At 39.4% G+C, this 27,691-nt stretch overlaps 1 protein-coding gene across 17 annotated transcripts in view; it reads right to left on the bottom strand.

The window, feature by feature from the left end:
* The window catches only part of ppfibp2b (PPFIA binding protein 2b), an 85,913-nt gene that overhangs the window by 16,107 nt on the left and 42,115 nt on the right, over nt 1–27,691 (bottom strand). For 5 of the 17 annotated variants that reach the window (XM_046849941.1, XM_046849939.1, XM_046849944.1 and 2 more), the window contains 15 exons: nt 21,734–21,871; nt 16,357–16,560; nt 14,127–14,222; nt 11,017–11,128; nt 8,728–8,760; nt 7,900–7,961; nt 7,670–7,745; nt 6,620–6,732; nt 5,924–5,994; nt 5,607–5,660; nt 5,250–5,310; nt 3,901–3,936; nt 3,596–3,737; nt 2,960–2,992; nt 1,052–1,187 (listed from right to left, as the gene is read on the bottom strand). In XM_046849941.1, coding sequence (XP_046705897.1) covers nt 1,052–1,187; nt 2,960–2,992; nt 3,596–3,737; nt 3,901–3,936; nt 5,250–5,310; nt 5,607–5,660; nt 5,924–5,994; nt 6,620–6,732; nt 7,670–7,745; nt 7,900–7,961; nt 8,728–8,760; nt 11,017–11,128; nt 14,127–14,222; nt 16,357–16,560; nt 21,734–21,871 — 1,367 coding nt within the window. Of the gene's footprint in view, nt 1–1,051; nt 1,188–2,959; nt 2,993–3,595; nt 3,738–3,900; nt 3,937–5,249; nt 5,311–5,606; nt 5,661–5,923; nt 5,995–6,619; nt 6,733–7,669; nt 7,746–7,899; nt 7,962–8,727; nt 8,761–11,016; nt 11,129–14,126; nt 14,223–16,356; nt 16,561–21,733; nt 21,872–21,941; nt 22,241–27,691 lie in introns of those variants that run through there. The other 12 variants (XM_046849942.1, XM_046849956.1, XM_046849955.1 and 9 more) reach the window with 11 other exon arrangements.

The following is a 27,691-nucleotide window of genomic DNA, read 5'->3' as shown; positions in this document are numbered from 1 at the left end:
CTTGAAGCTTGGATTTCTTGAATTTGACTGATTACAAGTGTGTGAGTACGAGTACGAGTTTTTCGAGGTACTAACGGTCACAAAATTTAAAGTTTAGGGATACGTAGTGTACAGGAGTGATAGTAAAAATTTGTTTTAACTCTTCCGCCGCTTATCGCCTTTACTATCGCTTAAACTCGTAGGTCAAGGTACCACTGTACAATGTAATTTACTAATAATTCCAAATGTGATGTTTGGCTCTAACAGAAGAACTTGTGACTGAGAATAGGGGAGAAGATGTTAGCAGGCTGCCTCACCCCCACAGTCAAATATTAAGGCTTAATTTTTCGGGGTTGTTTTGGAGCTTGGAAGATTTAAGATTTATTCTAGGTGAAAGGAATCAACATGGCTACCATTCCATACTTCAACGCCATGCAATTCCATCTGGACTGTGGTTTATTGGAACCCACTTCAGCATACAACAAGATGATGAGCTGAAGCATACGTCCAAACGTATGCTTCAGCATTTTTTAAGCGTTTTTTAAAGTGTTATCTATCGCGGAATGACCTGCCCGGTCAACGCACTTAAGTCCTATTAAACTGCTCTGGGATGAGTTGAATCATAAGGTCAGAATTAAATCTCTAATTAGTGAAGAACATTTTTGGCAAGTTTAAGAAAAAGAAACAACAAAGTGTTCCAGCTAAACGTTTGGAAAAATGAACTGTCCAGATTCCGAGAGTGTTTAAAGCTGTTCATCATGATAAGGAAGGATTTTTTTTTATGAAAATAAACTGGAACTTCTGGACATTTGAAGATTTTTGTTGGTCAAAGTCAATCTTCATACTATTGCATTACCTAATGTGTTGCATATAAACAAAAGGGACATGCATGTGTCTCTCAAAAAACATAAATTGACAGGTACTGCATATTATACAAATCAATGGAATCATTTAAAGAAATCTCAGTGGTCTGATTTATATCAGTGGCATAAAACCAAAAAAAATGTTCAAGTGATAAACACATAGAGACAAGTCATATCTATAACACGGGTAAAGTCAGAATATGACTTACTTTCCCCACAGCTTCCTGATGCCTTTCTGATTCTTCTTATTCTCAGGAGAAACAGGTGACTGCTGCCCCGAGTCCATGCCGGATGACATGGGCGACACATCTGACAATGTGGACTCGTCCGTCTTCTCCAACTTTGCTGAGAACACAGGAGGCGCTCATTTAAAATCCTAAAGATTTATTTCACTAAATCCAATGCCTGCAGTCTGATGTTTTTCCTGTTTTCAGTCTCATGAGATAAAGAGCTCTCAGAATCACCCATTAGCTAAACGATTTACGTCAAAGCAGGAAAAGACACCAAACTGTGATCAGCTCTGTGGTTTCACATTGCTTATCTCGACGTTCTGATGTTTACCCACCGGCTGTGAAAAGCTCGAGCTTTCAGCGTGGTGCTGAGGCACGCATGAGAGGATGGAGAGAAATACGATGTGTTATAGCACCAGGAATTAAAAACAAAAAATCCTTTGCAGTGTGAATGTTCGACATCTCAATTAGTCCTGAATAGCAATAGAAATTAAAATTGCTCAAAAATCCTCAATACAGTGAATTCATTTAAATATTTCATTTACGTAAGCCTTATCCAGAGTGACTTACAGTTATCTCATTTTAGAGTTTAAGGGTTAAGGGCCTTGCTCAAGGGCCCAGAAGTGGCAGCTAGGGATTTAAACTGGGATTTAAACGTATGACCTTTTGATCAGAAGTCCAACATCTTAACCACTGAGCTACCACTAATCATTTGCACTTATAGCATCTGGAACGCACCCTTATCCAAAGCAACTCTTATTTATACAACTGAGCAGTTGATGAGCAGTAAAGGGCCTCGCTCAAGGGCTCAGAAGTGGCAGTTTGGTTTCCAATTGGGTCCCCCCCCCTTCCTTCTCCAAAAGAACATACATTTGTATCAATCATACAACTGAGCAGTGGAGGGGTTCAGCACCTTACTAGGGGGCCCATTAGTGGGGCTTGGTGAGGCTGGGATTTGAACTTATGACCTCCTGATCCAAAGTCCAATGCTTTCACCACTGATCTACCACTTCCATGGCACCATGGCACCAATTAGACTTCCAATTTCCATGAATGCTCATATATGATCCTGTGCCATGAGTTCAATGAACATTACCCATTGTATTGTTGAAGAAATATAAAATTTTAAAACTGCACCAAGTGTTCAACATTTTCTCTTTGCAAAGGCTGATAGATGATATATAAGAGGACAAAGGCAATTATAAAGGTAGGCATGCACTTACAAGGCATTAGAGACTATTTAAAAGACATTTAGAAAAAGGAGGTGACGAAATTGGTTTTATATCAATCAGTATCTCAAACATGCATCAACTGTTAATTTTGTTTAGTAATTATGTCAAGTGATAATGAAGAAACTCATTAAAGTCTTATTTCCTTTGCCTGAGGGTGCATAAAGTTTTGCACGTTTGCACTTCTGCACCAAATTTCCAGTACAATTGAAGGGAATGGACAGAAAAGATGAAAATCTATGAAACAGTCAGTATTGACCATGTGACTTGTATTTGTAATTGGATTTGTATTGCATCGCAATATGAAAGAGAATATCATGTTTGTATATGTAAATTTAAAACAGGAAAGGGGTGGGGCTTGCTAAGATTTTGTCTAAATTGCATTTTAAGTGAAACATTCATGCAACCAATGTTATAACGCTGTTCAAATAAACAAAAAATATTGTCGTTTAAACTGTCGTTTTTCTGGTAAAAGTCATCAATAGAAATAGAGATTTTAAAGATTACTTAAGCGCGAAAGCATTTCAGATTTTTTGTCCCTTAGCCAGAGAAGAAATCCATGCCTTTTTCTTTTATATCATCCATACCTTTTATTTTCAGAATGTTTTTATTATGTCATGCTGAAACCGAGACAGAAGCGAAGGCGAGGGTACGGTACCTAACGCCGGGGCGCTGGCACTCCTGCAGCGATCTTCATACCGAAGTGCAAAGCGGCGAAGAGACGGAGTGAGGGATAAAAAAGGAAGAGCAGAAGACATGCAAACACTGCGGTGTTAGAAGCAGTAAGAGGAAAAGCGCTGTGATTGGAGCTGGTGGATTACAGTAGCATGCAAGTTTGATTTCATGTACACTATAAGGACAAAAGTCTAAAGAAACCTGACCATAAGATTGGCTTCTTTTTTTAACACACTGTACCAAATTGAGTCTTTATTTGAAGAACAAGCTCTACTCTCCAGGAGTTGCACTAGATTTTGGAGTGTGCTTGTAGATAATTGTGATCATGTAGCAATTAGTAAAGTCAGGAACTGATGTATGTGAGGTGAGGAGGCCTGAGGTGCCATTGTGAGGTCAGAGCTCTATAGCAGGAGATCTTTCACTCCAACCCATGTAAACAGATCTTCATGGAGTTGTCATAATGTTACGTCTGATCCATGTGTATATGTATATATATTTGTATATATTGCTATTTGCACTTTTGGTTAACTGCATTTCACTAGCCATGTACTTTTACCATGCACAGTGACAAAGTTGAATCTAATCTTATCTAAGAGCCAGTGTTTAGATGTCCACTTACTCAGGTTGATCTCGCTCTCCTCGCTCTCATCAGGCGACAGCTGGAATGGAGATGAACGTCGTTCCCTCTCTCCGTTTAGTGCGGGTCTGGAAAACTTCCCAGGAAGAGTTTGGTACTTACTGCTCTCCGATATGAGCCGACTCTGTTTGGGGTATAGGAGTGAAATTTACTGTCTATTTCTACATATCTATTACGAGCTTATATTTCACATCAGTCTTCTACGAAGGCCTTAATGCTTTAGCTCTGTGTGTGAGTGAGTGTGTGGGTGTGTTAAAGGGTTAATGTTTTTTGTTGGATACTAGTACCTCTAGAACTGGCTCTACAGTCTGTCCCATTGCATGCTTGGGTAAGCAAATAGAGAAAATATAGAGTAAAAAGAGAAAAAAGGACATACAACACACAGATATACACACACACACACACACACACACACATACATGCACATATGGTTAAAAGGAAAACTGTAACTAACCATTAATTCTATAAATTATTTTACATTAGTTATACCATGGCCACAGATCATGCTTGTTTTTGATTGGGCAGTTTTGATCAATTCTTGTCACAATGTGCCAGCGGCTGAGAAAGTCCACTGTTATTACAAGAGCGGCCTCTAGAGGCGAACCACTGACACCGCGTGGTGTTTGTTTTAACAAGTGAGACTGCGTGCTGCACGGAGAGCGCTATATTCTATTCATTACTTATGATTATTATAATTATTAACATTATTCATATTATTATGTTTATTAATATAATGAATATATTCATATCTATTTAAATTTGACATTTTCATGATTTAGTACTGTTGAAGTTCAGTACTATTTTACCTTAAGTGTTATGTATTATGATTTAAAATTTTTTAAATTCAGTATCTATTTTAATCGATTGATTAATCTTAAAAGTACAATCCAACCTAGCTATTGGTAAGTAAAATCTATCGCTCAACCTCTAGTCAGAAGCAAAGCTGTAACCATGATCTGCTCATTGCTACTATAAAATAAGTGACAACAGGAAAACGTAACATTAAATGTAGCGATGAACAGATAAATGGTAAGAAAGTGTTTCAATAAAACATTCTGCGTCAGAAAAGAAACCTTCATGGCCATGGTATAATTAAGGCAAAACCCACTGAAGTAACAGCCATAATGTGACCGTGCACACATGGATGTTTAGGTTGCTTCAGTCGGTTTTAGATTATAATTATGTAATAAATAACAAATGTAGATATTAATATGTTAAATAAAAGCCCTCTATGAGAGCCCCGGGTCAGTGGTGTTATCCAGGATGTGAGTGTTTTTCAGGAAATTCCATTTAAACAACTGTCTTTAATCCCATTCAGAAGGAAAGTCGAAAGTTATTGTTAGAATCAAGAGATGGATTTGGACTGGAATTAATATCAACAGTTCACTACAATGTCTCAGGACCACAGTTTGCATGAACAGTAATGCATTTTAGTGGCTATCAATGAACAGCAACCTCAACAATGATGGAGCTGTAATGAATGGACCTTCGGTGATGAGGATAAATCAATAACTTTTGAACAATCTGGATGTGAAAAAAACTGATCAGCCTTCTTTATCCAACATTCTGGCTTCGCTCCGCGACAGTAGAGGGACAGAAAATGGGAATCCCAATGGTTGTTTTAAATGAGACAAACCCTTTGTTTGGATCCACTCTGTAACTCCTCCAGACTGGAAGACAGCATCCTCAGTGTCGTCCTGCAGAGAAACAAACTCGACTTTCAGTCCATCATCACACATTTATTCCTCCTTGGCTCCTTACAGTTCATTAATACACGCTTGTAAAGAAGTACAGTGTAGAAATGAAGTCATTCAGTATCCAATTATCGGATTCAATTTCTATAACGAAGGTGCTTATTACTTGTAATGTGTACTTTGCAGAACATTGAAATTCTTTCTTTGCATATCCAGTGTGCACACACACACACACACACACACACACACACACACACACACACACACACACAAAAACACCCACATGTCCCAGTACTTGCCATTGTCTGCTGTGCAAGCTGTGGCAGTCCATGGGGGACTGCAGGCTGCGACAGCTGCGATACCGACACAAGAACAGAAAAAGAAAGAAAGATGACAAGAATGATGGATGAAGTGAAGGAATGAAGAAATGGAAAAGAAAAAATAGGAAAGAGAAAAAAAGAAACAGGAGGAAAAACAGTGTGATTGCAACCCAAAGTGTAGCTCAGATTTCAGCCCTCTAGACACACACTGCCACCTGTATGTGTGTGTATGTGTGTGTATGTGTGTATGAGAATGTGTGTGTGTGTGTGTGTGTGTGCATGTGTGTATTCCTTACCTAGAATCAAGCTCATTTTGTAGGCACATCGTGGGCAGTAGGAGTTGTGGCGTCCCTCGTGATGACGACATCTGAACAGAAAAAGAGAAAAAAAAAAAAATGAACCCAGAATATTGGAAGTGTATTCTTTCGTTCTTTTTTCCCGTTCTTTTTTTCCGGTTTTTGTTATTCTTTCTTTCTTTTCTCCCTTTTTGTTATTCTTTCTTTCTCTTCTCTGTTTGCCATTTTTTCTTTCTTCCATGCCTTTCCGCCGTTTCTGTTCTGTCTTTTGGTTTTTCTTCCTTTCCTTTCCTTTCCTTTCCTTTCCTTTCCTTTCCTTTCCTTTCCTTTCGAATCCTTCACTTATTTAACTTACTTACTTGACTTTAAAAGTAAGTAACCCAGCCTTTAGGGTTGCACAAGCCAGTGCACTCTTAGTGCCGGTCCCAAGCCAGGAAAAACTGGCGAGGGTTGCGTTAGGAAGGGCATCCATCGTAAAACATGTGCCAAATCAAATATGCGGATCAGGAGGTTTATGGATGTGGTGAGGGAAGACAGGTAGGTGGTTGGAATAAAAGAGACAGATGTAGAGGACAGGGGGTATGGAGAAGAATGATCCGCTGTGGTGACCCCTAATGGGAGAAGCCGAAAGAAGAAGAAAAGAAGCCTTAAATTTTAAAGTAAGTGATGTGTGTGAGACAGGGTTTAGAGACGAACCTGCAGGTCAGACATGACAATGTCTGAGTGAGCTTTATGGGGCAGAGCTCGCCTCCTCAGTGACCCACTCAGATCCTCCTCACTGCTGCCACACAGCAAACGATCACCACACACTGCATACAGATAGAGAGAGAGAGAGAGAGAGAGAGAGAGAGATAGAGAGACTCAGTCATTTGAAACAAGCCGCCCAGACAGAAGTGTCTGAGAAGAGAACAGTTCCTGCTACAAGGAAAAATTCACAGCACTTCACTTTTTCCACATATTGTTATGTTACAGTCTTAATCCAAAATTAATTTCATTCATTATTTTGGACTTCATGGTTTGGGTTTGTGCTCTGACATGCACTGTAACTATGGGACCTCATATAGACAGGTGTGTGCCTTACAAAATCACGTCCAATCAACTGAATTTACCACAGGTGGACTCCAATCAAGTTGTAGAAACATCTCAAGGATGTTTCTACAACATCTCAACCAGCAGAAACGGGATGCACCTGAGCTCAATTTTGCAATGCAAAAGCAATGAATAATTATGTACGTGTTTTTTTATTTTTTTTAATACATTTGCGAAGATTTCAAAACGAACTTCGTTCACGTTGTCATTGGTTGTAGAATTATGAGGAAAATAATGAATTTAAGCCTTTAACAGAACAATATGTGGAAAAAACTGAAGCGCTGTGAATGCAAAAGTTTGTGGACACCTGACCATAAGATTGTTATGTGTTATTTTTTTTAAACATCTCATTCCACATTTAGTCTCCATTGGCTGTTAAAATATACTCCACTAGATTCTGTGAAATATTTTGTGCTCATTTGGCCATAAGGGTTCTAGTAAAGTCAAATACTGATGTAGATGAGGTGAGGAGACGTCAGCAGACTGTAGTCTGGGGGTAAAATAAGTGCTCTGAGGTAGAAGGGTACTCCTCTATTTTTTGGCTTTATAGGCAAGCATGAGTGTTTTAAATCTGGGGGGACGTCATAGTAGGGTGTTGCTATTTATTCTATACGCACTTCACATCCAGTGGAATCTGATTGAATTGTAATGTGTTACCTTGAGAAAGCACCATCATGTCCTTGCATTTCCTGTACTGGCCGAGCAGCACTGTGAGCTCCTCAATATGACGATCCTGTGGAAAAAAGACCAAAACTAAACAAAACTGAAATGCAAATACAATATACAATACACACATACACACACACACACACACACACACACACACACACACACACACACACGAGCAATATGAAATCTATTCTGCCATTTTTATAGCAAGCTTTAACCTTTTCATCGTTCGCAGCTAAAAGTGACTCCATCCCGATTTTCAGCTTCTGCATTTCTAGATCTGGAAAACACACACACACACACACACACACACACACACACACGTTAAAACACCAATCTCTAAAAACCAGACTCTGTGTGGCTTCTTTCAGTTAAAATGCAACTTTGTAATATAAGAAATAAAACATGTACTATATAATATCCCAAAAATATTTGGGACACCTGATTTTTCCAGCCATATACGTTTCTACCTCAAACTGTTTCCACAAAGTTGAAGGCACTCAATTGGCATTTTTTACTCCATATTTTTATTTTTCCTTCCCTTTGGATGAATTTGGTGGCATGAAATCTTCCCTTCACTTGAACACAAAGACTCAAACCGATTCTCTAGGTTGCCTTTGTGCACAAAAACAGCTCCATGAAGGTATGTTTTGCAGGGGGTTGGAGTGGAAGATCTCCTGCTATGGAGCTCAAACTCTATTGAAGACCTTTGGCATACTACACCCCCAGGCCGCCTCCCCTTACCTACATCAAGTACCTGACTTTACTACGGCTGAATTAAATCTCAAAAATCTCAACCACAAATTCTAGTGAAACATCTTCCCAAAGATTAACCATATCTTCATGGGTTTGGGGGAGGAACCACATATGGCTAGAAATTCAGTATGGACATGCAGTCTTCAAACACACAATACAAAGACATACACAATAACAAACATAAAAACACATATAAACAGACACACAGCAGGCACAACTGCATGCTGGGAAATCAAGGCGTTCGGCAGTTAGGTGCAAAAGTGGAGACATTTTGTCACGCATTTGCTTACGTTTGCCTTTTAATTTCCTCCTGTACACCTCCTCTACATCACAGAGCAGAGGAAGAGAGACCACAAGAACAGAAAGATACGAGTTAACCTCGAGACAGCTCCGAGACAGAGCTAAACTGATGCGACATTGTTGATATTTAAGTGTCCATTTCCCAGACCACCGATAATTACACTAACATACACACTGTACAGATAGATATAGAATATATAAGTACAATATAAATTCATACACAACAAAAAAAATTACACGGTATGGACAAAAGTTTGTGGACACCTGACCATAAGATTGGTATGCCATTCCACATTTAGTCCCCATTTCCTCCCCCTAGTTTTACTCTTCTGGGTAGATTTTCTATTAGATTTTTTTGCTTATTCAGATAATGGGTGTTAGTAAAGTCAGTTACTGATGTAGGTGAGGTGAGGAGACCTGGATTGCCGTTCCAATTCATCCCAATAGGGTTAAGCTCAGGGCTCTATAGCAGGAGATCTTCAACACCAACCCAGCTAAAGCATATCTTCATGGAGCTGGCTTTGTGCACATGGTTATAGTCATGCTGGAACAGGTTTGGGTGTTTGAGTGTGGATGAAAATTTCCTGCTATCGAATCCAAGGACGTCCAATACAATTGAATGCCTCCAAATTTGTGGTTTGGGGAACAAACACATGTCTGGAAAAGGCAGGTGTCCCAATACTTTTGCCCGTCACGTGTGGGTATAAAAAAACTTAATAAAAAATGTATTAGTAATTATTACAGTATAGTGATTGACATTCAGCATCACACTATAAAATCTCACTTTATGCTCTACTATATGACTATACATGAACATATGATTCGAATAACTGCACTGAATTGTTATTTTCGTAAAACATAAAGACATTAAAAATATAAAAATATAGCCATGACAACTCAATTCAATCATCAAAGAAGAAGGCATGCGTGAACATGATTGAGATATGACATCATTCACTTTTCCACTTTGCCTCAGTACATTTAAAATGAGCTTTGGTCCAGTGAGAATGGTGGCAATTCTGGATCATGTTCACGCATGCCTTCTTCTTTACATGACAGAGACGCAACCTGCATTTGTGGTTGACATGGCAAACTGTGTTCACAGACAATGATTTCTGGAGGTGTTAATTAACCAATGCAGTAATATCCATTACAGAATCATGACTGTTGTAAATGCAGTGATGCCTGAAGGCCAGAAGAAGGCAAGAAGTTGTCCCTTGTGCACAGAGATTTCTCCAAAATCTTTGAATCTTTGTAACATTTTGCATCATTAGATGTTGAGGAAAATTATTCTTAAATTGTTTCGTAAACACGGCCTTTTACAGATATTTATACCCAATCATGCCATCAACCGACCTGCTGTCAGTTAACCTCATTAGTTGCTAAATGTTTCTCCAACTGTTTAATTTTAATAACGCTTACTTTTTCCAGACTTTGTTGCTCTGTCCCAATTTTTTGTGCTTCAGCCATCAAAATCAAAATTACCTTTTTTTTTTTTTTTAAAGGCACATTTTCTATGTTCAACTGTAAATAAAATAAAGGTTTATAAATTTAGCCAAATCAATGTTTTCTGTTTTTATCAACATTTTACACAGCGATCTTTTTTTGTATAAATACTGAAGTGTTACAGTTTTGAAAACCAAGAAGGAAGCTTTAAAATATAAGTAACGGCACTGGGATGGAATATTTAATCCTGAAAAAAGATCATGTAGGAAAAAAAAAATCCTAGACGCAGGACGTCATGTAGTCGATCTGTAACCCACACTAGAGGTCGAGCGATAGTGGATTTTACAGATAGATAGTTTGGATCGTACTTGTTGATAAACGATTAATCAACCGATTAGTTATTTTAATGGATCCTGGATAAAAAGCAAACAAACCTAATACTACATGTCAAAAAGTACTAAACTTTATTAAAAAAACAAAAAAGTACTGAAACATGAAAATGTGATCAAATAAATACATGAACTAATGAATATAACTATACAATCAAGTAATTCTGAATGATAAATATAATATAGCGCTCTCCGTGCGGCGCGCAGTCTCGCGCGTAAAAACAAACAGCATGTGGCGTAGGTGATTCGCCTCTAGAGAGCGCTCTCGTAATGACAGCAAACAGGAAGCCATATTTGTATGGATTTTGCCGACAGCTGATTCTGCAATCGACTGTCGCTGCTGATTAATTGCAAAACGAATGAATCGGTCGACCTCTAACACAATCCGCAGAGGAAACAACAGAGTCAGCTGCATGACACTTCCAGCAGACACGCCTCGCTCACCTCTGTCCACACCGTCACTGTTCACGTTCCCTCTGGACAACAGTTGAATTCGTAAACTCTCAATCTCTGCATCTTTGGAGGCCAAAATCTGCTGAAGCTCGCTGATCTCCGTCTGCAAAAATGGCAAGAAATCAATAAATATCCCATGTCGAATGCAGGATACACACCATGGTACATCGATCCCACATAAGAGGGTCAAACCAGAGGTGGTGGTGGGGTTGTGGTGTGAACACAGGACACATGAAAACTTTAATGGGGTGTAGGAGCCACATGTGCCATGTCCACAAGGAAAACAGAAGGTGAACAGTAACATCTGGAGACACTGGAGAAACAGATTGGATGATTAAAAGGTACAGAGAAGAAGGATCTACATGTTCTAGATTTTTTTTGAGAACCAATGTTTGAGGGCTGAGAACAAATTCTGGAGCGCTGTGAAATAAATAGGGGATAAGACTCCAAATTTTGGGGACCTGAGAAGAGATTTTTGAGAGCTGAGAACAAATTTTGAAAACCTGAGAAAGCTGAGAAGATATTTTTGGCATCTGATGCACCACAGTGTTGTTGTTTGATGCCCAGCAAAAACGCAGGCTAAAAGGAGAGCCATGGGGCTTAGGGTACCTAAGAATTGAGCTACAGACTGACAAATAAAACCAGAAGGAAGTATCTGACCTGGTCTCTTATTATTCTACTCGTCTGTGCTGCAGTGAGGTTTGAAATAAGCTGGTGGAGCACAAAACGCCTACCATTAGATCCTTTTCAGCAAAAAAGCACAAGCTAATTGTGCACTGTCTACTCTATTTCAGGAAACTGACCACCATGAAACCAGAAATCAACCCTTCTCTCACCTCTGAAGCTGACACTGGCACGAAAAGACCTTCGAACTTCACACATCACCAACAAATCACACATGAGGATAAGGATAAAACCAAAAGCACCGTACAATGTAGGCAGGGTGATAATACGCTGACAGTGCATGGAGATACAAGACACAGGAAAACAAGAGAAGCGCGATGGTGTAAAATAGAGAAGCACGATACTGAATAACAGAAGAGCATGATGTTGAAGAACAGAGGAGCACGATGGGTAAAGCATTAAAAGCATGATTATTGAAGATCAGAGAGGAGTGAGGTGGTGAAGAACAGAGGAGCATGATGTTAAAAAACAAAAGGAGCACCATGGGTAAAGTATGAAGAGCATGATGTTGAAGAACAGAGGGAGGAGCAAGGTGGAGGAGAAATGAAGAGCACGATGTTGAAGAACAGATGAGCACCATGGGTGAAGTATGAAGAGCATGATATTGAAGAACAGAGGGAGGAGCACGATACTGAAGAACAGAGGAGCACAATTGTGAAGAACAGAGGAGCACGATGGGTAAAGAATGCAGGAGCATGATGGTGAGGAACAGAAGAGCACCATGTGGAAAGAATGCAGGAGCATGATGTTGAAGAACAGAGGAGCATGATGTTGAAGTACAACTATGATGAAGTTTAGAGGGTGACGAGTAAGCACCTGAGCGGCCCGACAACGCTCCTCCCAGCGCTGCTTCTCAACCTGAGTGTGCTCGACTGTGAGCTTCAGGCTCGAGAGCTTGGTCATGAGCGACTGGTAACACACATGAAGAGAATAAGAGATAGACAGCTAGAGAGGGAGAGAAAGAGACGAAGAGGGAAGGAGTAAGGAGACAGTAAGAGGTGAGAAATGTAATATAAAGAAGGATAGAATACATGACAGAGCCAAAGAGAGGAAAGAGAGAAAGGAAATAGAGAAAAGTTTATGGCTTTTTATCGCTTTTTTGCTCGAACAAGAGCATCGACTCTAAACAGATGAGATACAAAGATCTAAAACATGAAGCAAAGAATAAAAATTGAGACTTATTTGTCCAATTGTTTGTCTTTCATTGTATTTTCATTCATCTCATTGTCTGTTTTAATATCTAGTCTCTGGCCCAATGAGCTGCCATGAATCTAAATGTGTGTGATCATATAAATGAGACTCACAGTTCTAGTAAATACAAACCTTTATGGTGGATTTGCTTCAGAATTGTTCAAGTACTCGGGTACTATCTAGATTGGAAAAATTAAACGAATGGGATTTTTTTAAACGATACATGTACTGTATTTAACAAAGTGGCCAGGCTTCAGTGGTAATTCAAACTAGGGCTGGGCGATATATCGGTATAATATAATATCGCGATAATTGCTCATCGATATACTTCTCGGATATATTATTGGTATGGTGATGTATTCTTCATGAACAAAGATTTGATGTGGTTTTTGAACATCTTCCACATTTAGTCTTGTTATAATAACCTCCATTTATCTGGGAAGATAACACTAGTTTTTCAAAGTGTTCTTGTAGAGATTTATGGAGATTCATTCAGCTACAAAAACAGTGTTGTAAAGTCAGGTACTGATGTAGGCAAAGTGAGGAGGCCTGGGGTGCAATTCATTGCAAAGGATTTTCATAGGGTTTATAGCTCTACAGCAGGAGATCTTCCACTCCAACCCATGTAAAGCAGATCTTCATGGAGCTGGCTTTGTGCACAGTTCAAGACGGGGAAATCTCATGCTACCGGAGCCAATCGTGTGTCCAAGTTTGTGGTAACAGTTTGAAAAAGAACTACAAATGGCTGCAAAAGTCAGGTATCTCAGTATGTTTGTCCATAATATTACAAATGAAGTGGTCCTGATTAAATAATGTTGATTTGATGGAATTTTTTGCACAAAAATCTTTATCTCCATAGACATTAAAAGTGTAATCAGACTCAGTGTAACTGTTTAGCAGACAGTTTCTTAGCTAAATGATATATCATGATGCACAGTCTACATTGTTGGAATGTCCTCAAGTATCGCAATATGATATTTCTGTCATATCATCCAGCCCTAATTTTTGCTTAATTACACCTCAGGCAGTCTCCTTTGGGAGAAAAAAAAACCTATCAAACTTGATGAAAAGAAAGTCAAGAAGTCAAGACTGAGAGCAGAAGAGGTCCAGAAGTGTTGAAGAATCAATCCAGAGAACTCTTTACTTAGCAGCATAACAAAGATGAAAACGGGTTGCCAAGTATAAAACGATCCACATACAAATGATTAAATCGAAATTCGCGTCACCTTTGTGGCTTTCAGCTTCCTCTCGTACTGCGATTTCTCGTTCTCCAAATCGTCCACTTTGGCCTTCAGAGCTCTCAGCTCATGCACCAGAGCCTGCTAATAACACACACACAAACAAACACACACACATAGACATGGCGTCAAGAATCAGTTCTACGGCTACAGTTTAAGGAGGTTACACCGTGTTAAGGGTTTCGGGTGATGATTCGGATTAATGCGTCGATCATCAGGAAACTGCCACCACCCGAAGAACGTTTCACCCATCTATTTCGTCTAAACTAACAAAATGAAAACGTTATTGTGAAAGGAAACCAATAATCCCGATCCAAAAAGATCGGAACGGAGAATCCCAGACAGATTCCAGAGTCCGAGAGCCCAAACCCATCTCACACCGTGCTGTTAAGGGAAGTCTGAGGGAAGTCTTTTCATTGATCAGTCTCTTAGTAGTACACATCTGAAATCCTGGCTCAGGTTCCTCCACCATTAATATACAACATGTAGTTTTATATATTTATATATTGAGAGTTGCTCATTTATTAGGTGCACATACAGTACCATGTGCAGTAGATCTGTTTACCTTCTAGACGGTTGTTTAGATATTGTTTAAAGTATGTGGGCACAGTAGATTTTGCGTATTTTTAATTTTGCATCAAATATTTCAAGGAGTTCATGGTTTTATACATTTCGGTTTTAAAAGATGTCTCAAATTAAAATATTTCTACGGAAATTGTATGAACTTTTCATAGACAATTGTATTAATTTCTTAATGATTAGTGTAATAATTATGTATGTAATATTGGCTCAAGCATATGAGTTTGACATACTGTGGTGACGATTTCATTGTTCTTAGCGATATTAGCATTTGTTAAATTCACCCCATGCACATCTTGACTATGTCTATTTTTGGAAAGCGGTAGCTCGGTTGTTAAGGTGTTGGACTTCGAAGACCTTGAGTGCAAATTTCAGTAACACCACGCTGTTAGACCAAGCAGCTGGGCCCCTGTAAAAGCTCCTTATCCCTCAACTTCTCAGTTGGATAAAAATGAGATAAATGGAGTCATGCTGATATTGCAGGGCCCCTGAGACAGCTCCTTATCCCTGAACTTCTCAGTTGGATAACAATGAGATAATTGGAAGCAAAGCTGATACTGCACTTACATCTGTCATCTACATGCTCAAAATGTTCCTATTAAATTCAACTCTGATACTTCCTTAGAGTTGTTTCCAATCTAGCTACATTTCACCAAATTATGATTATCTCATATATACTGTACACTTGAGCAGCTGAAGTCTTTGCACAAACCCTCAGAAGCAACAGCTTGGTGGTGCTGGGATTTAAACTCACAACCTTCTAATCCCAAGTCCAACATTTTAGCCACCGATTTACTGCTTCCCAATGTGTCATTTTGCTACTCCAATCCTGCTTCGGGCATGAACTCCCACTGGCTTAACCGTCAGAGGATTAGCCGTTCTTTGAAGCTCGCATTTGTCCATTTGTTAATGTTTAGTAGGACAAGTTCCACCCCAGTAGGTCCTGTTTTTGCAGGAGAGAATGTTTCAAAGGTTAAACCATTTCTGATTAGACCAACAGATACGGGGTTAAAGTTTTTAGCGGGATCCTGAGGTGGAAACCTTGGTGTGTGAACGTGTAGGTAGGAGTGCACTTAATAACATAGCAACTCAAAGTATACACATTTATGTACACTCTCAATGAGAAGAGACTAAAGTACTGTAGGTGGGGAAATGAATTTAGGGAAATAATAATAATTAAAAAAAAAAACAGTCCTGAAACCTGCTGAAGAACTTGATCATTGGATGAGCGGAAAAAGGTCAAACAACGAAACTGGAACCGCGAACCTGGAGCTAAAATGTAAAAGTTATAACGGAGGTCCATAGGGTCCAGTTGCATTTATGATACAAAAGAAGTATCTGTTCCTATGAGACCACCACAGCAGCAAGAAAAGAGTGATAGAATATACTAAAGAAATGTTAACCATCAACAAACCCAACTTTCTCTACAGAGACCGAAACTCTCAACACCCTCTGGATTAGTAAGAGGTCTAATCATGCAGGAATCCCAGACTCCAGACTCAAGCGATCAGTGGACACCAGGAACCATGAGAATCCCCACTGCAGCAGGGCTTGATAATGTTAGAGTGGAAATGAGTCTGTGATGGTAAGCAGGGACGTGCAGTGAGCTTCACGGCACAGCGAAAAAAAGCCCGCCTACGTTATCTCCTCCAGAACTACAGTGGTGTTTGGGGTCTTCGGCGTCAGAAGGGCACGCATCCGAATCGGAGCTGCGATTGTGGACGTCACGATCTGGGTTCTCCGGGTGGCCCTCGAGAGCCCGCTGCTCCCGGATGCGTGTAGTGATCTCCTGCTGAAATTTGCGCATCTGCGCCTGGAGCTCGCTGATCACATTAACCACACACTGATACAGACAGAAAAACAAGCCAAATAAAAGGAAATGTGAAGGTTGGCATGGAAACGAAAGGAAAAAGAAGACTAGGAATAGAAAAGAAAAGTATCCAATACTGATATTTTCTTGTTTAAAATGCTACTTTTATGAAAATACTTGTACAATGAAACATATACAATAAAGAAGGGATACAAATAATGGTTCATTGTTATTATTTTATATATATATATATATATATATATATATATATATATATATATATATATATATATTCTTCTGTCACATGACTCCCATAAACACAATGCTGTTGTATATATATATATATACATACATAAATTATTGGAACTACAGTGGAACCTCAGGATACGAACGTCCCCAAATACGTATAATTCAGCATACGAATCGTCATTTGGCAAGATTTTCTTATCAATTTACACATAAAAATTTAGGATACGAATCATTCGAAACTCGCGGTGGAGATTTCGAGGGGACGTCGGTTCATCCGTCACGCAACCGGCACGCTTTCCCTCCTCAGTAAAGTTTAGTTAGCGTCTTAAATTCGCTGTGATAGCACGCCTCAGCGCTGTTTATCTCTGTGTCTTTGTTTCATTAATCCCACAGTACAGTAGTCATTAATCCTATACACTATTATATCGTAGTGCATCTCGTGTATTACATCATAACAGTAATTATATATTATTGAGTGTTGAAATAGTGTTCATTAAATACATTTTAAAAATGTTGCTAAAGAAAAAGAAGCCTGTTATTAAAGGTGGAAGAAAAAAAGAATCCATCAGTGGAGATCATTAAGAAAAAAATAACATATAACAGTGATTCCGGTGACATCATAATGAAAGGACATTCTCCTTCCAAACAATAATTCTCCGAACATCATCTCTATCATGCCAGCATTTGCGCTTCTCGAAGGTAAAGTACCAAATTAAGATACTGTTTACCTCTTTTAGATGTTATGCACCCTTATTAAATGCTAAATACTAAATAATATTAGTCTTTATTAGTTGTATTTTTATATGAATATTTGGGGTCGTTTGGAACGCCTTATCCCAGGTACCACTATATAGTCTATATGACTGTATAGTCATAGTTTGTGTATGTAGACGTGTTGGGAATCTGCTTATTGAAAATTTTACATTTTATTTGATTTCTGATCAAAGGAACAACTTAATGACAACAAAATTTTTAATGAACAAGATTCAAAGAACCATGATACTAAAATGATCCGATTTTTTTCAATCACTAATCTTCCAATGCTATATATAAATAATAGCATTAATAAAATTGGAATTTGGTGTAAATTTGGTATAGACACCTGCGATAGAGTGACACTGTATTGCAACGTGAGAGAGAGAGAGAGAGAGAGAGAGAGAGAGAGAGATATCGTGGGTATGTAAATTATGTGCATTTGTGCGATGAAGCTGTTGGAGTTAACTCCTAGTGCCCTTTCTCATTACATTGTCATTTCTATATTTCTATATTACATTTTAACGCTTTCTTTTTCCAATTCCTCAAATTCATCTCGGTCCATTGATCAAAATTTACCCTATAAAAATCCTCCAATCAGCTCAAAAAGGTCTTTTTTTTTTTTACTGTAGCAGTTGCTCTGAATTGATCTTGAACTGTATGTTACTACGGTCACAAATATATAGGCAGTGGCTGTAACTCAGTGTGCAGTTGCACCTTCCAGCCAATCAGAATCCAGCATTTTGAAAGACGATGGTATAAATGATTTAAAAGCATGATGCGTATGAATAAATAACACATTGCACCGTATTGTTGATTTGTTTTCTCAATAAGAAAATTTTGTTTTTGTTTACTCTAGATACTGTATATATCAGTTTCCTGAATAAAAAAACAGGCATATTTTATTAACCAATAATTGATTCACTGATGTAAATATCGTAAAAATATACCAAATAAACTGATTCGTGTCAGGTGAACGAAGTTACCGAGCTAGCATCAAACATGTAGCCGCTACACTTACATTCTATTTACGAGGCACCGGAACATCTGAGCTTAGCGCTAAGATGCATTGCTCTCAGCGTGGTTCATGGAGAGGCATGTTTGGACTCCAAGATGGAGGGTGTTTCATACGATAGGACCAGTTGACGTTGAAGTTGATGATAAGATCCACGTTCCGTGCCTATATATAGCTGCTGTACACTTTGGGGAAAGTGTGTGTGTCTGTGGCATGTTCCAGGAGGATTTCTGTCATGCTGGGGTGCTGAAGTGAGTGTCTGCATCTGTCACAGCCTTAGAAAGTGTTTGTTGATGCAACAGATGGAAGGAGGCCCTCGCTTTAGCCCGGCGCCTATGCCGCATCGTGTAGACGAGAATGCCGTCATTTAGCAATTATTCCAAAGTTGACTATACAGGACTTTCATGATGGCTCGATTAGCTTTTTTGAGTCGACTACAAAATGGAAACATCTCAGCAAATCACGAAGAGAAATAAAACCCAACCAACAGCAAACTTGTGATTGTGAAAATTTAAATTACGTCTTAACTACTAGGAATGTGCATTTTGAGGCCGACACATAGCCAACAACACCATACATTAAAGATACATATGAATCTATCAGAGATGCGATGCGATATGATACCATTCAGCCCATTGCGATGCGGTGCTGTCCGATTTCGGCTTGGTTCAACACAATGTGATTCAGAAATATGGAAATATATGCTTCTATGCAATTCAATATGGTATAGTCCATATCTTTACCATATAGTTTGGTTCAGACAGTTCCTTCTGACTTCTAACGCATGACCGTTTCACAAACAGACCTTTGTAGTGCGAAAAGAAAAAATAATAAATAAACCCAGACATTCTTTTCCTGATCTGCCTCCAGGAAGATGCAGATCTACCTCTGCCATGTTAATCTGTATTCTATGAGACTCTCAGGACACGCCTTGAGGCTTTTTTTACCGATGCAAACCGATCCAAACGATGCGAATCGGTGAATCTCTCACACGCCTGTTAACTACTGCTTCAAATTCAAAACATGATGTAAATTCAATTCAATTCATCTGTAATATATGCAAACACATTGAGGTGCAAAATGTAAACGTGTGCGATATACTGTACAGTATATTCTTTTCCTGGGTTATTTATTACGACACATACATTGCCACAATTTCCAAACACTACCTCCCATTTCACTAAACTTTCTTTCGGCTTCTCCCATTAGGGGTCACAACAGCGGACCATCCGCATGTTTGATTTGGCACATGCCCTTCCTAACGCAACCCTCCCCATTTATCCGGGCTTGGGACCGGCACTAAGGCTTGTGCAACCCTAATGAATGGGGTTGGTTCCCTGACCGGGGATCAAACCCGGGCCGCATCCTAACCACTAGACCACCAGGGAACCACTACCTCCCATTTCACTAATATGTATTTAAGATTCTGAATACATTACCCTGACTGAACATTTGTGTACAAATGTTTCTTCTTTGCAATTGAAATAGTGCTGTACCTTATTGTTGATTCTGATTCACAGTTTTACATTTACGACTTTTTTACGTCAATTTTGTAGTATGTCCAAGAAATCAGTAAATTCCCCATGTGCCGCTTTGAGCATAGTAACTGAACAGTTATTTTATTATTTTCGACTATGATTATGGATTATATCGATTATATATCTCCAACAGAGACATCCTAACCTCTAGTGGGACATCTTCCCAAAAGAGTGAAGATTATTATAACAGCAATTCGGGACTAAAATGTGGGATGTGATATTTAAAAGGAGGCACAATCGTTCGCCCATTTATTGTATACAAATATAATTCAAGCTACATTATCATCCAAATTATTTCTAAGCTACAAAGAATAGGCCACACCCCCCTTCCTGAGTCTGATGTTCGGACTAACAAATTTTAATCCATGATCAATCGGGTCACGTGACGTATAATTAGCTTGCATTTGTAAAGCTGCTTGTGAAATTGACAGGAACCAGTGACCAAAGTACACAACATTCCTGGTTCCTCAGCAGGTTTCACATTAACCAAAACCTGTAGCAGGACCCAAGATAAGTGCATGGAGTTTGAGTTTATTCAGCTGTAACCTCCAACACGTGCGTGTGCATTTTCTGCGGTTTAGTAGGTGGTCTGCAGGCCTGAAACGCTCGAGACGCTCGTTTACGGGACAGCTGAGTCTGGCACAGGCGTCGTTAAGGAATTTTATGGAGCTCTTGTGATCTCTAGAAGTGTGTCAGGATGCCTGAAGCTCGACTCAGCAGGGGATCGACAGGAATGCGGACACTCCGGACCTACGCTGTCACTTCAGGCAGGTCACGTTTCAATTAGCGACTGACCCTCGCTCACGTTCTTCAGCACGGGAGAAGAGGCTATGCCTTTATCTTTCAGGAGAGTTTCAGCTCTAACCCTGTTTTTAGTGCTCACACGTCTCTGAGGATGAATTAAACCCATCAACAGGTAGTGCAAAATTCCAGGTGAAAAAAAAATATCAAGAAAATAGGCACATCTGGTGGTAAACCATATAAGACAAGCCTTAAATGGAGAAAGGGAGAGGGGAAAATAGGGGAGAGAGAGAGAGAGAGAGAGAGAGAGAGAGAGAGAGATTCAAACCTTACCCAAAAACCACCAGTGCACTTAAAAGCATGTCATCCAAAAGAGAGGGATAGACTGATAGACCAGAAAATGAGTGAGAGCTAGATAAAGTGATAAAGTGATAGACAGAGGTCGAAATGTGGCAGACTGGAAAGATGAATGACTAAACTGAAAGTGGTAGAGGGTAAAAAATAGATAGCAGGTAGAAGGATGGATATACTGTCATACAGCATTCAATGGATAAAATGAGAGAGGGATAAATGGATAAATAGAGCAAGATAGGAATAAACTGATAAAGTGATAGAGAAGTGCAAGACTGATAAACTAATACTGGTAGGAGGACAAACTGAAAGCGGAGAAGATAAAGCAAGAGAGGGATGTATAGATAACACGACAGAGTGATATAGGAATGAACTTAGAAAATATGATGGTGAAAGATGGATAGAGTAGATGGATGGGGGGGGGTTTAGTGGGCATATGGGGGGGGGTATTGATATCAAAATTAATAACCCTGTAGTAAAGAAGTAAACAGAAGGAAGGAGTTCATAAAGAGAGACAGAGTTAATAGAGCGATAGAGAGATGGACAGATTTGATGGTACCTCGGCTTTGTGCTGCTTGTCGTCTCGGTCCGTGTGGTTGTGATCCTCCTCCATACTGACCAGCTTCAGCTTCAGATACGAAACTTCATCTATCAAATCCAGCTTCTGGGTCTCCAACGAGGTGCGGTTCAGAAGCTCCTACGCCCACAAACACGCACATAAACATGAACCCGTGTAGACATACATACACAACCATACACATACACACACATGATCCGGGCAGCACAAGGCGACTTTCTGTTGCTCTACATGCAAGTTTCCCCAGAATTACATCCTGGGCCCCTGCCAAGCATCGCTAAATATACACACTGAACCAACGCTATTTTTACTTCCTCTGTGCCCCCCTAATGTGCGTTTCTCTGCATTCCTTTGTCGAACAGCTAATTCCAGAACAACCCCAAGACTCCAGAGCCGAGTCTCAGCTGAGAACAGAACTAATGTCCCATGATTCCCCTTTAGAGAAGAACGAGAAAACTGATGTATGATCGTTTTATGTCTTCTGCACTAAACAGGGTCTGATGACAGTCAATTGGTGCCTGAGTGACTGTGTGCTTCACACACACACACACACACACACACACACACACACACACACACACACACACACACACACTCTTAGTAATACACTGATAAAGTTTACACTACATAAAGATCATTGCTTTAAGTTAGTCATGTGAGAAAACGTTTGGTCCACACCTCGCATTTCACAACTGCTGCTTCCCACTACATGGAAAACGCTTCTGCTTTCAGTTAGTTAATTAAAATCTAATCTAAAAGATTTTAACTTTGTTACACTTAAAGCTGCAGTGTGTAAAGTTTCACGTTGCAATTTCTAAGGTTTAAAGCTGCAGAATGTTTATTATGTAATGTTGACTGTATATTATTTAAATTTACAGTCTGTAATGTTAAACGCTGGAGTTTGTAATGCTTCATGTTGCAGTGTGTAATGCTTTAAAGCTGCAGTATGTATTGTTCACCTCTGTAATGCAGTGTGTAATGTTTAAAGGTGCAGTGTGTAATGTTTAAAGGTGCAGTTTGTAATGTTTAAAGGTGCAGTGTGAAATGTTTGAAGTTGCAGTGTGAAATGTTTGAAGGTGCAGTGTATAATGTTAAATGCTGGAGTGTATAATGTTAAATGCTGGAGTGTGTAATGCTTGAAGGTGCAGTGTGTAATGCTTGAAGGTGCAGTGTGTAATGTTTGAAGGTTCAGTGTGTAATGTTTGAAGGTGCAGTGTGTAATGTTTAAAGGTGCAGTTTGTAATGTTTGAAGGTGCAGTGTGAAATTATTAAAGGTGCAGTGTGAAATGATTGAAGGTGCAGTGTGTAATGTTTGAAAGTGCAGTGTGTAATGTTAAATGCTGCAGTGTGTAATGATTGAAGGTGCAGTGTGTAATGTTTGAAGGTGCAGTGTAATGTTTGAAGGTGCAGTGTAATGTTTAAAGGTGCAGTGTGAAATGATTGAAAGTGCAGTGTGAAATGATTGAAGGTGCAGTGTGTAATGCTTGAAGGTGCAGTGTGTAATGTTTGAAGGTGCAGTGAAATGATTGGAAGTGCAGTGTGTAATGTTTGAAGGTGCAGTGTGTGATGTTTGAAGGTGCAGTGTGTAATGTTTGAAGGTGCAGTGTGTGATGTTTAAAGGTGCAGTTTGTAATGTTTGAAGGTGCAGTGTGTAATGATTAAAGGTGCAGTGTGTAATGTTTGAAGGTGCAGTGTAAAATGTTAAATGCTGCAGTGTGTAATGTTTGATGCTGCAGTGTAATGCTTGAAGGTGCAGTGTGTAATGTTTGAAGGTGCAGTGTGTAATGTTTGAAGGTGCAGTGTAATGTTTGAAGGTGCAGTGTGTAATGTTTAAAGGTGCAGTGTGAAATGATTGAAAGTGCAGTGTGAAATGATTGAAGGTGCAGTGTAATGTTTGAAGGTGCAGTGTGTAATGTTTGAAGGTGCAGTGTGTAATGTTTAAAGGTGCAGTGTGAAATGATTGAAAGTGCAGTGTGAAATGATTGAAGGTGCAGTGTGTAATGCTTGAAGGTGCAGTGTGTAATGTTTGAAGGTGCAGTGTGAAATGATTGGAAGTGCAGTGTGTAATGTTTGAAGGTGCAGTGTGTGATGTTTGAAGGTGCAGTGTGTAATGTTTGAAGGTGCAGTGTGTGATGTTTAAAGGTGCAGTTTGTAATGTTTGAAGGTGCAGTGTGTAATGATTAAAGGTGCAGTGTGTAATGTTTGAAGGTGCAGTGTAAAATGTTAAATGCTGCAGTGTGTAATGTTTGATGCTGCAGTGTGTAATGCTTGAAGGTGCAGTGTAATGTTTAAAGGTGCAGTGTAATGTTTGAAGGTGCAGTGTGTAATGTTTGTAGGTGCAGTGTGTAATGTTTGAAGGTGCAGTATGTAATGTTTAAACGTGCAGTGTGTAATGATTAAAGGTGCAGTGTGTAATGTTTGAAGGTGCAGTGTAAAATGTTAAATGCTGCAGTGTGTAATGTTTGAAGGTGCAGTGTGTAATGCTTGAAGGTGCAGTGTGTAATGTTAAAAGTGCAGTGTGTAATGTTTGAAGGTGCAGCGTGTAATGTTTGTAGGTGCAGTGTGTAATGTTTGAAGGTGCAGTGTGTAATGTTTGAAGGTGCAGTATGTAATGTTTGTAGGTGCAGTGTGTAATGTTTGAAGGTGCAGTGTGTAATGTTTGATACTGCAGTGTAAAATGTTAAATGCTGCAGTGTGTAATGTTTGAAGGTGCAGTGTGTAATGCTTGAAGGTGCAGTGTGTAATGTTAAAAGTGCAGTGTGTAATGTTTGAAGGTGCAGCGTGTAATGTTTGTAGGTGCAGTGTGTAATGTTTGAAGGTGCAGTGTGTAATGTTTGAAGGTGCAGTATGTAATGTTTGTAGGTGCAGTGTGTAATGTTTGAAGGTGCAGTGTGTAATGTTTGATACTGCAGTGTAAAATGTTAAATGCTGCAGTGTGTAATGTTTGATGCTGCAGTGTGTAATGCTTGAAGGTGCAGTGTGTAATGTTAAAAGTGCAGTGTGTAATGTTTGAAGGTGCAGCGTGTAATGTTTGTAGGTGCAGTGTGTAATGTTTGAAGGTGCAGTGTGTAATGTTTGAAGGTGCAGTATGTAATGTTTGTAGGTGCAGTGTGTAATGTTTGAAGGTGCAGTGTGTAATGTTTGATACTGCAGTGTGTAATGCTTGAAGGTGCAGTGTGTAATGTTTGAAGGTGCAGTGAGTAATGTTTGATACTGCAGTGTGTAATGTTTGAAGGTGCAGTGTGTCTTCCATTCTATTCAGACATGAGCAACATTACAGAGGTCTAACGGAGGACATATGGATGTATCATGACACACGTCTGCAATCAGACACTGATGTTGCTTCAAAGGACAACAACTAAAGCACTTTATCAGGAGGTGAATCATGGCGGCTTATCGGCTCGTGCAGAACACGTCCTGTGGCTGTGTAAACACACTCTTAGACGCTCCTTCCCGTACGATAAGCCGCAAACGTAGGGCTTGGCTGAGCCGATTTATGACTCTCCTGCTTACAAGCCAATTAAACAAACCACATAATCAGCATTGGTGAGACTCGGGTCTTGGATATTCAGCAAGGAGTATGTGTAGTGTTGGAAAACCAAAAAGCAGCAGAATGTCAGTTTCAGTAATCACTGTATGATTTAAAGCTGAAACCCAAACAAATACTTTGTTACTTTTGATATGCAGTCCAATGTCTTAACCACTGATCAACACCTTCCCTATTTACAGTACTGCTCTGAAATCATGTTTAAGTTCCAGAGCAAATGTACTATGATTGGCTCTCTGGTGGTCCTATTCTTTTCTAAACCTTTCAACGTGACACTGACATTCCCCTTAGTCCAGTCACTTGAATAAACAAACATCTGTATTTCAAAAATATCACTCAATTCAACTGGCACTCAAGTGAAAGAGGAAGACTGCATCACTTGAACCTGTCTAGGCAAGCAGAGGATGCCTCGAGGACACACTATTAATCTGTCGATCTCCGATTCTTGGCATTCCATCTATATCTGATTCTCATATAGTGTCTGTGACTGAAAATTCATATTTTCTTTTTAAACACCCATATACAGGCCGCCATTTACTTACGATGGAGATACGTTACGATGACCTCATCGTAAGTCAAAAATATCGTAAACTGAAGATGGTGCTATGACTGTGTCTTTCCTGCTTCATGCTGATTTATAATTTTTATTCTCTGCTCTAAACTGATGGCTTTCCTATTCTTTTTTTCACTACAAGCAGGAGACATACGTGGCACTTGGAAGACATGCTTTTATTACTAAAATTGCTGATTGAAACCGTTTGAAACAAAAACGAATAAACACTGAGACTTTACTCCGTCTACCGTTAGCAAGAATGGGGCATCTCACAGGGCGAGAAATACGCTCATCCAAATATATATACATACCGTAATTTCCGGACTATAAAGCGCACCCTTATATAAACTGAATTTGACAAATATTTTTATTTTTAACATAAATAAGCTGCACCTGTCTATAAGCCAGAAAGCAAAGATTGTGACGAAAATTGAGATAAGCAAAGAAGAAAAAGTAAAAATGTAAATTTTTAGGGATACGTAGTGTACAGGACTGATAGTAAAAAACGAGTTTTCCCTCCACCTCCGCTTATCGCCTCTACTCCCCCTCCACACACACACACAAACACACACACACACCCCACCGGCGTTTTTGTTAGCTCAAGGCATCTTATCTCCAAGGAAAATACACTGAATAAAACCTTATTATATCTTTACATACTCTTTCTATTATGTTTTTATACAAGATTTGTTATTTAGAAATTTTCAATTTAATAACATGAAACATAAAAAAGGGGGGTCATTTTGAGGGTTGGAACGGATTAATGCCATTTTAAGTATTTTCAATATGGAAAACTGATTTTATGTGCGAGCAAATTGAGATACGAGCTCGTCCACGGAACGAATTAAACTCGTAGGTCAAGGTACCACTGTATTTCTCTCGGGAGTTTATCTTTCGTCATCGTCGTGCGCCACCGGTGAAAGTTTTTTCTCCCGTGAGGTGCGTTTTTCCGTTTCCGTTCGGAAATTTCATTGATCTAATGTTACGTCGCTCAGTTTTTTGGCTTGAAGTTTGTGAAACAGGGAAAAACCCAGGAAAAATCCATAAATTAGCCGCCTAGTTGTTTAAGCCGCGAGGTTCAAAACGTGGGAAAAAAGTAGTGGCTTATAGTCTGAAAAATACGGTACATATATATACAGTGAGGAAAATAAGTATTTGAACACCCTGCTATTTTGCAAGTTCTCCCACTTAGAAATCATGGAGGGGTCTGAAATTGTCATCGTAGGTGCATGTCCACTGCGAGAGACATAATCTAAAAAAAAAATCCAGAAATCACAATATATGATTTTTAAACTATTTATTTGTATGATACAGCTGCAAATAAGTATTTGAACACCTGTCTATCAGCTAGAATTCTGAGCCTCAAAGACCTGTTAGTCTGCCTTTAAAATGTCCACCTCCACTACATTTATTATCCTAAATTAGATGCACCTGTTTGAGGTCGTTAGCTGCATAAAGACACCTGTCCACCCCATACAATTAGTAAGAATCCAACTACTAACATGGCCAAGACCAAAGAGCTGTCCAAAGACACTATAGACAAAATTGTACACCTCCACAAGGCTGGAAAGGGCTACGGGAAATTGCCAAGCAGCTTGGTGAAAAAGGTCCACTGTTGGAGCAATCATTAGAAAATGGAAGAAGCTAAACATGACTGTCCATCTCCCTCGGACTGGGGCTCCATGCAAGATCTCACCTCGTGGGGTCTCAATGATCCTAAGCAGGGTGAGAAATCAGCCCAGAACTACACGGGAGGAGCTGGTCAATGACCTGAAAAGAGCTGGGACCACCGTTTCCAAGGTTACTGTTGGTAATACACTAAGGCGTCATGGTTTGAAAT

This window comes from Silurus meridionalis, chromosome 5 (genome assembly GCF_014805685.1).
Source record: "Silurus meridionalis isolate SWU-2019-XX chromosome 5, ASM1480568v1, whole genome shotgun sequence".
NCBI classification, from domain to species: domain Eukaryota; kingdom Metazoa; phylum Chordata; class Actinopteri; order Siluriformes; family Siluridae; genus Silurus; species Silurus meridionalis.
The sequence above is the reverse complement of the archived record's forward strand: the minus strand, read 5'-3'. Positions and strand labels throughout refer to the sequence as shown.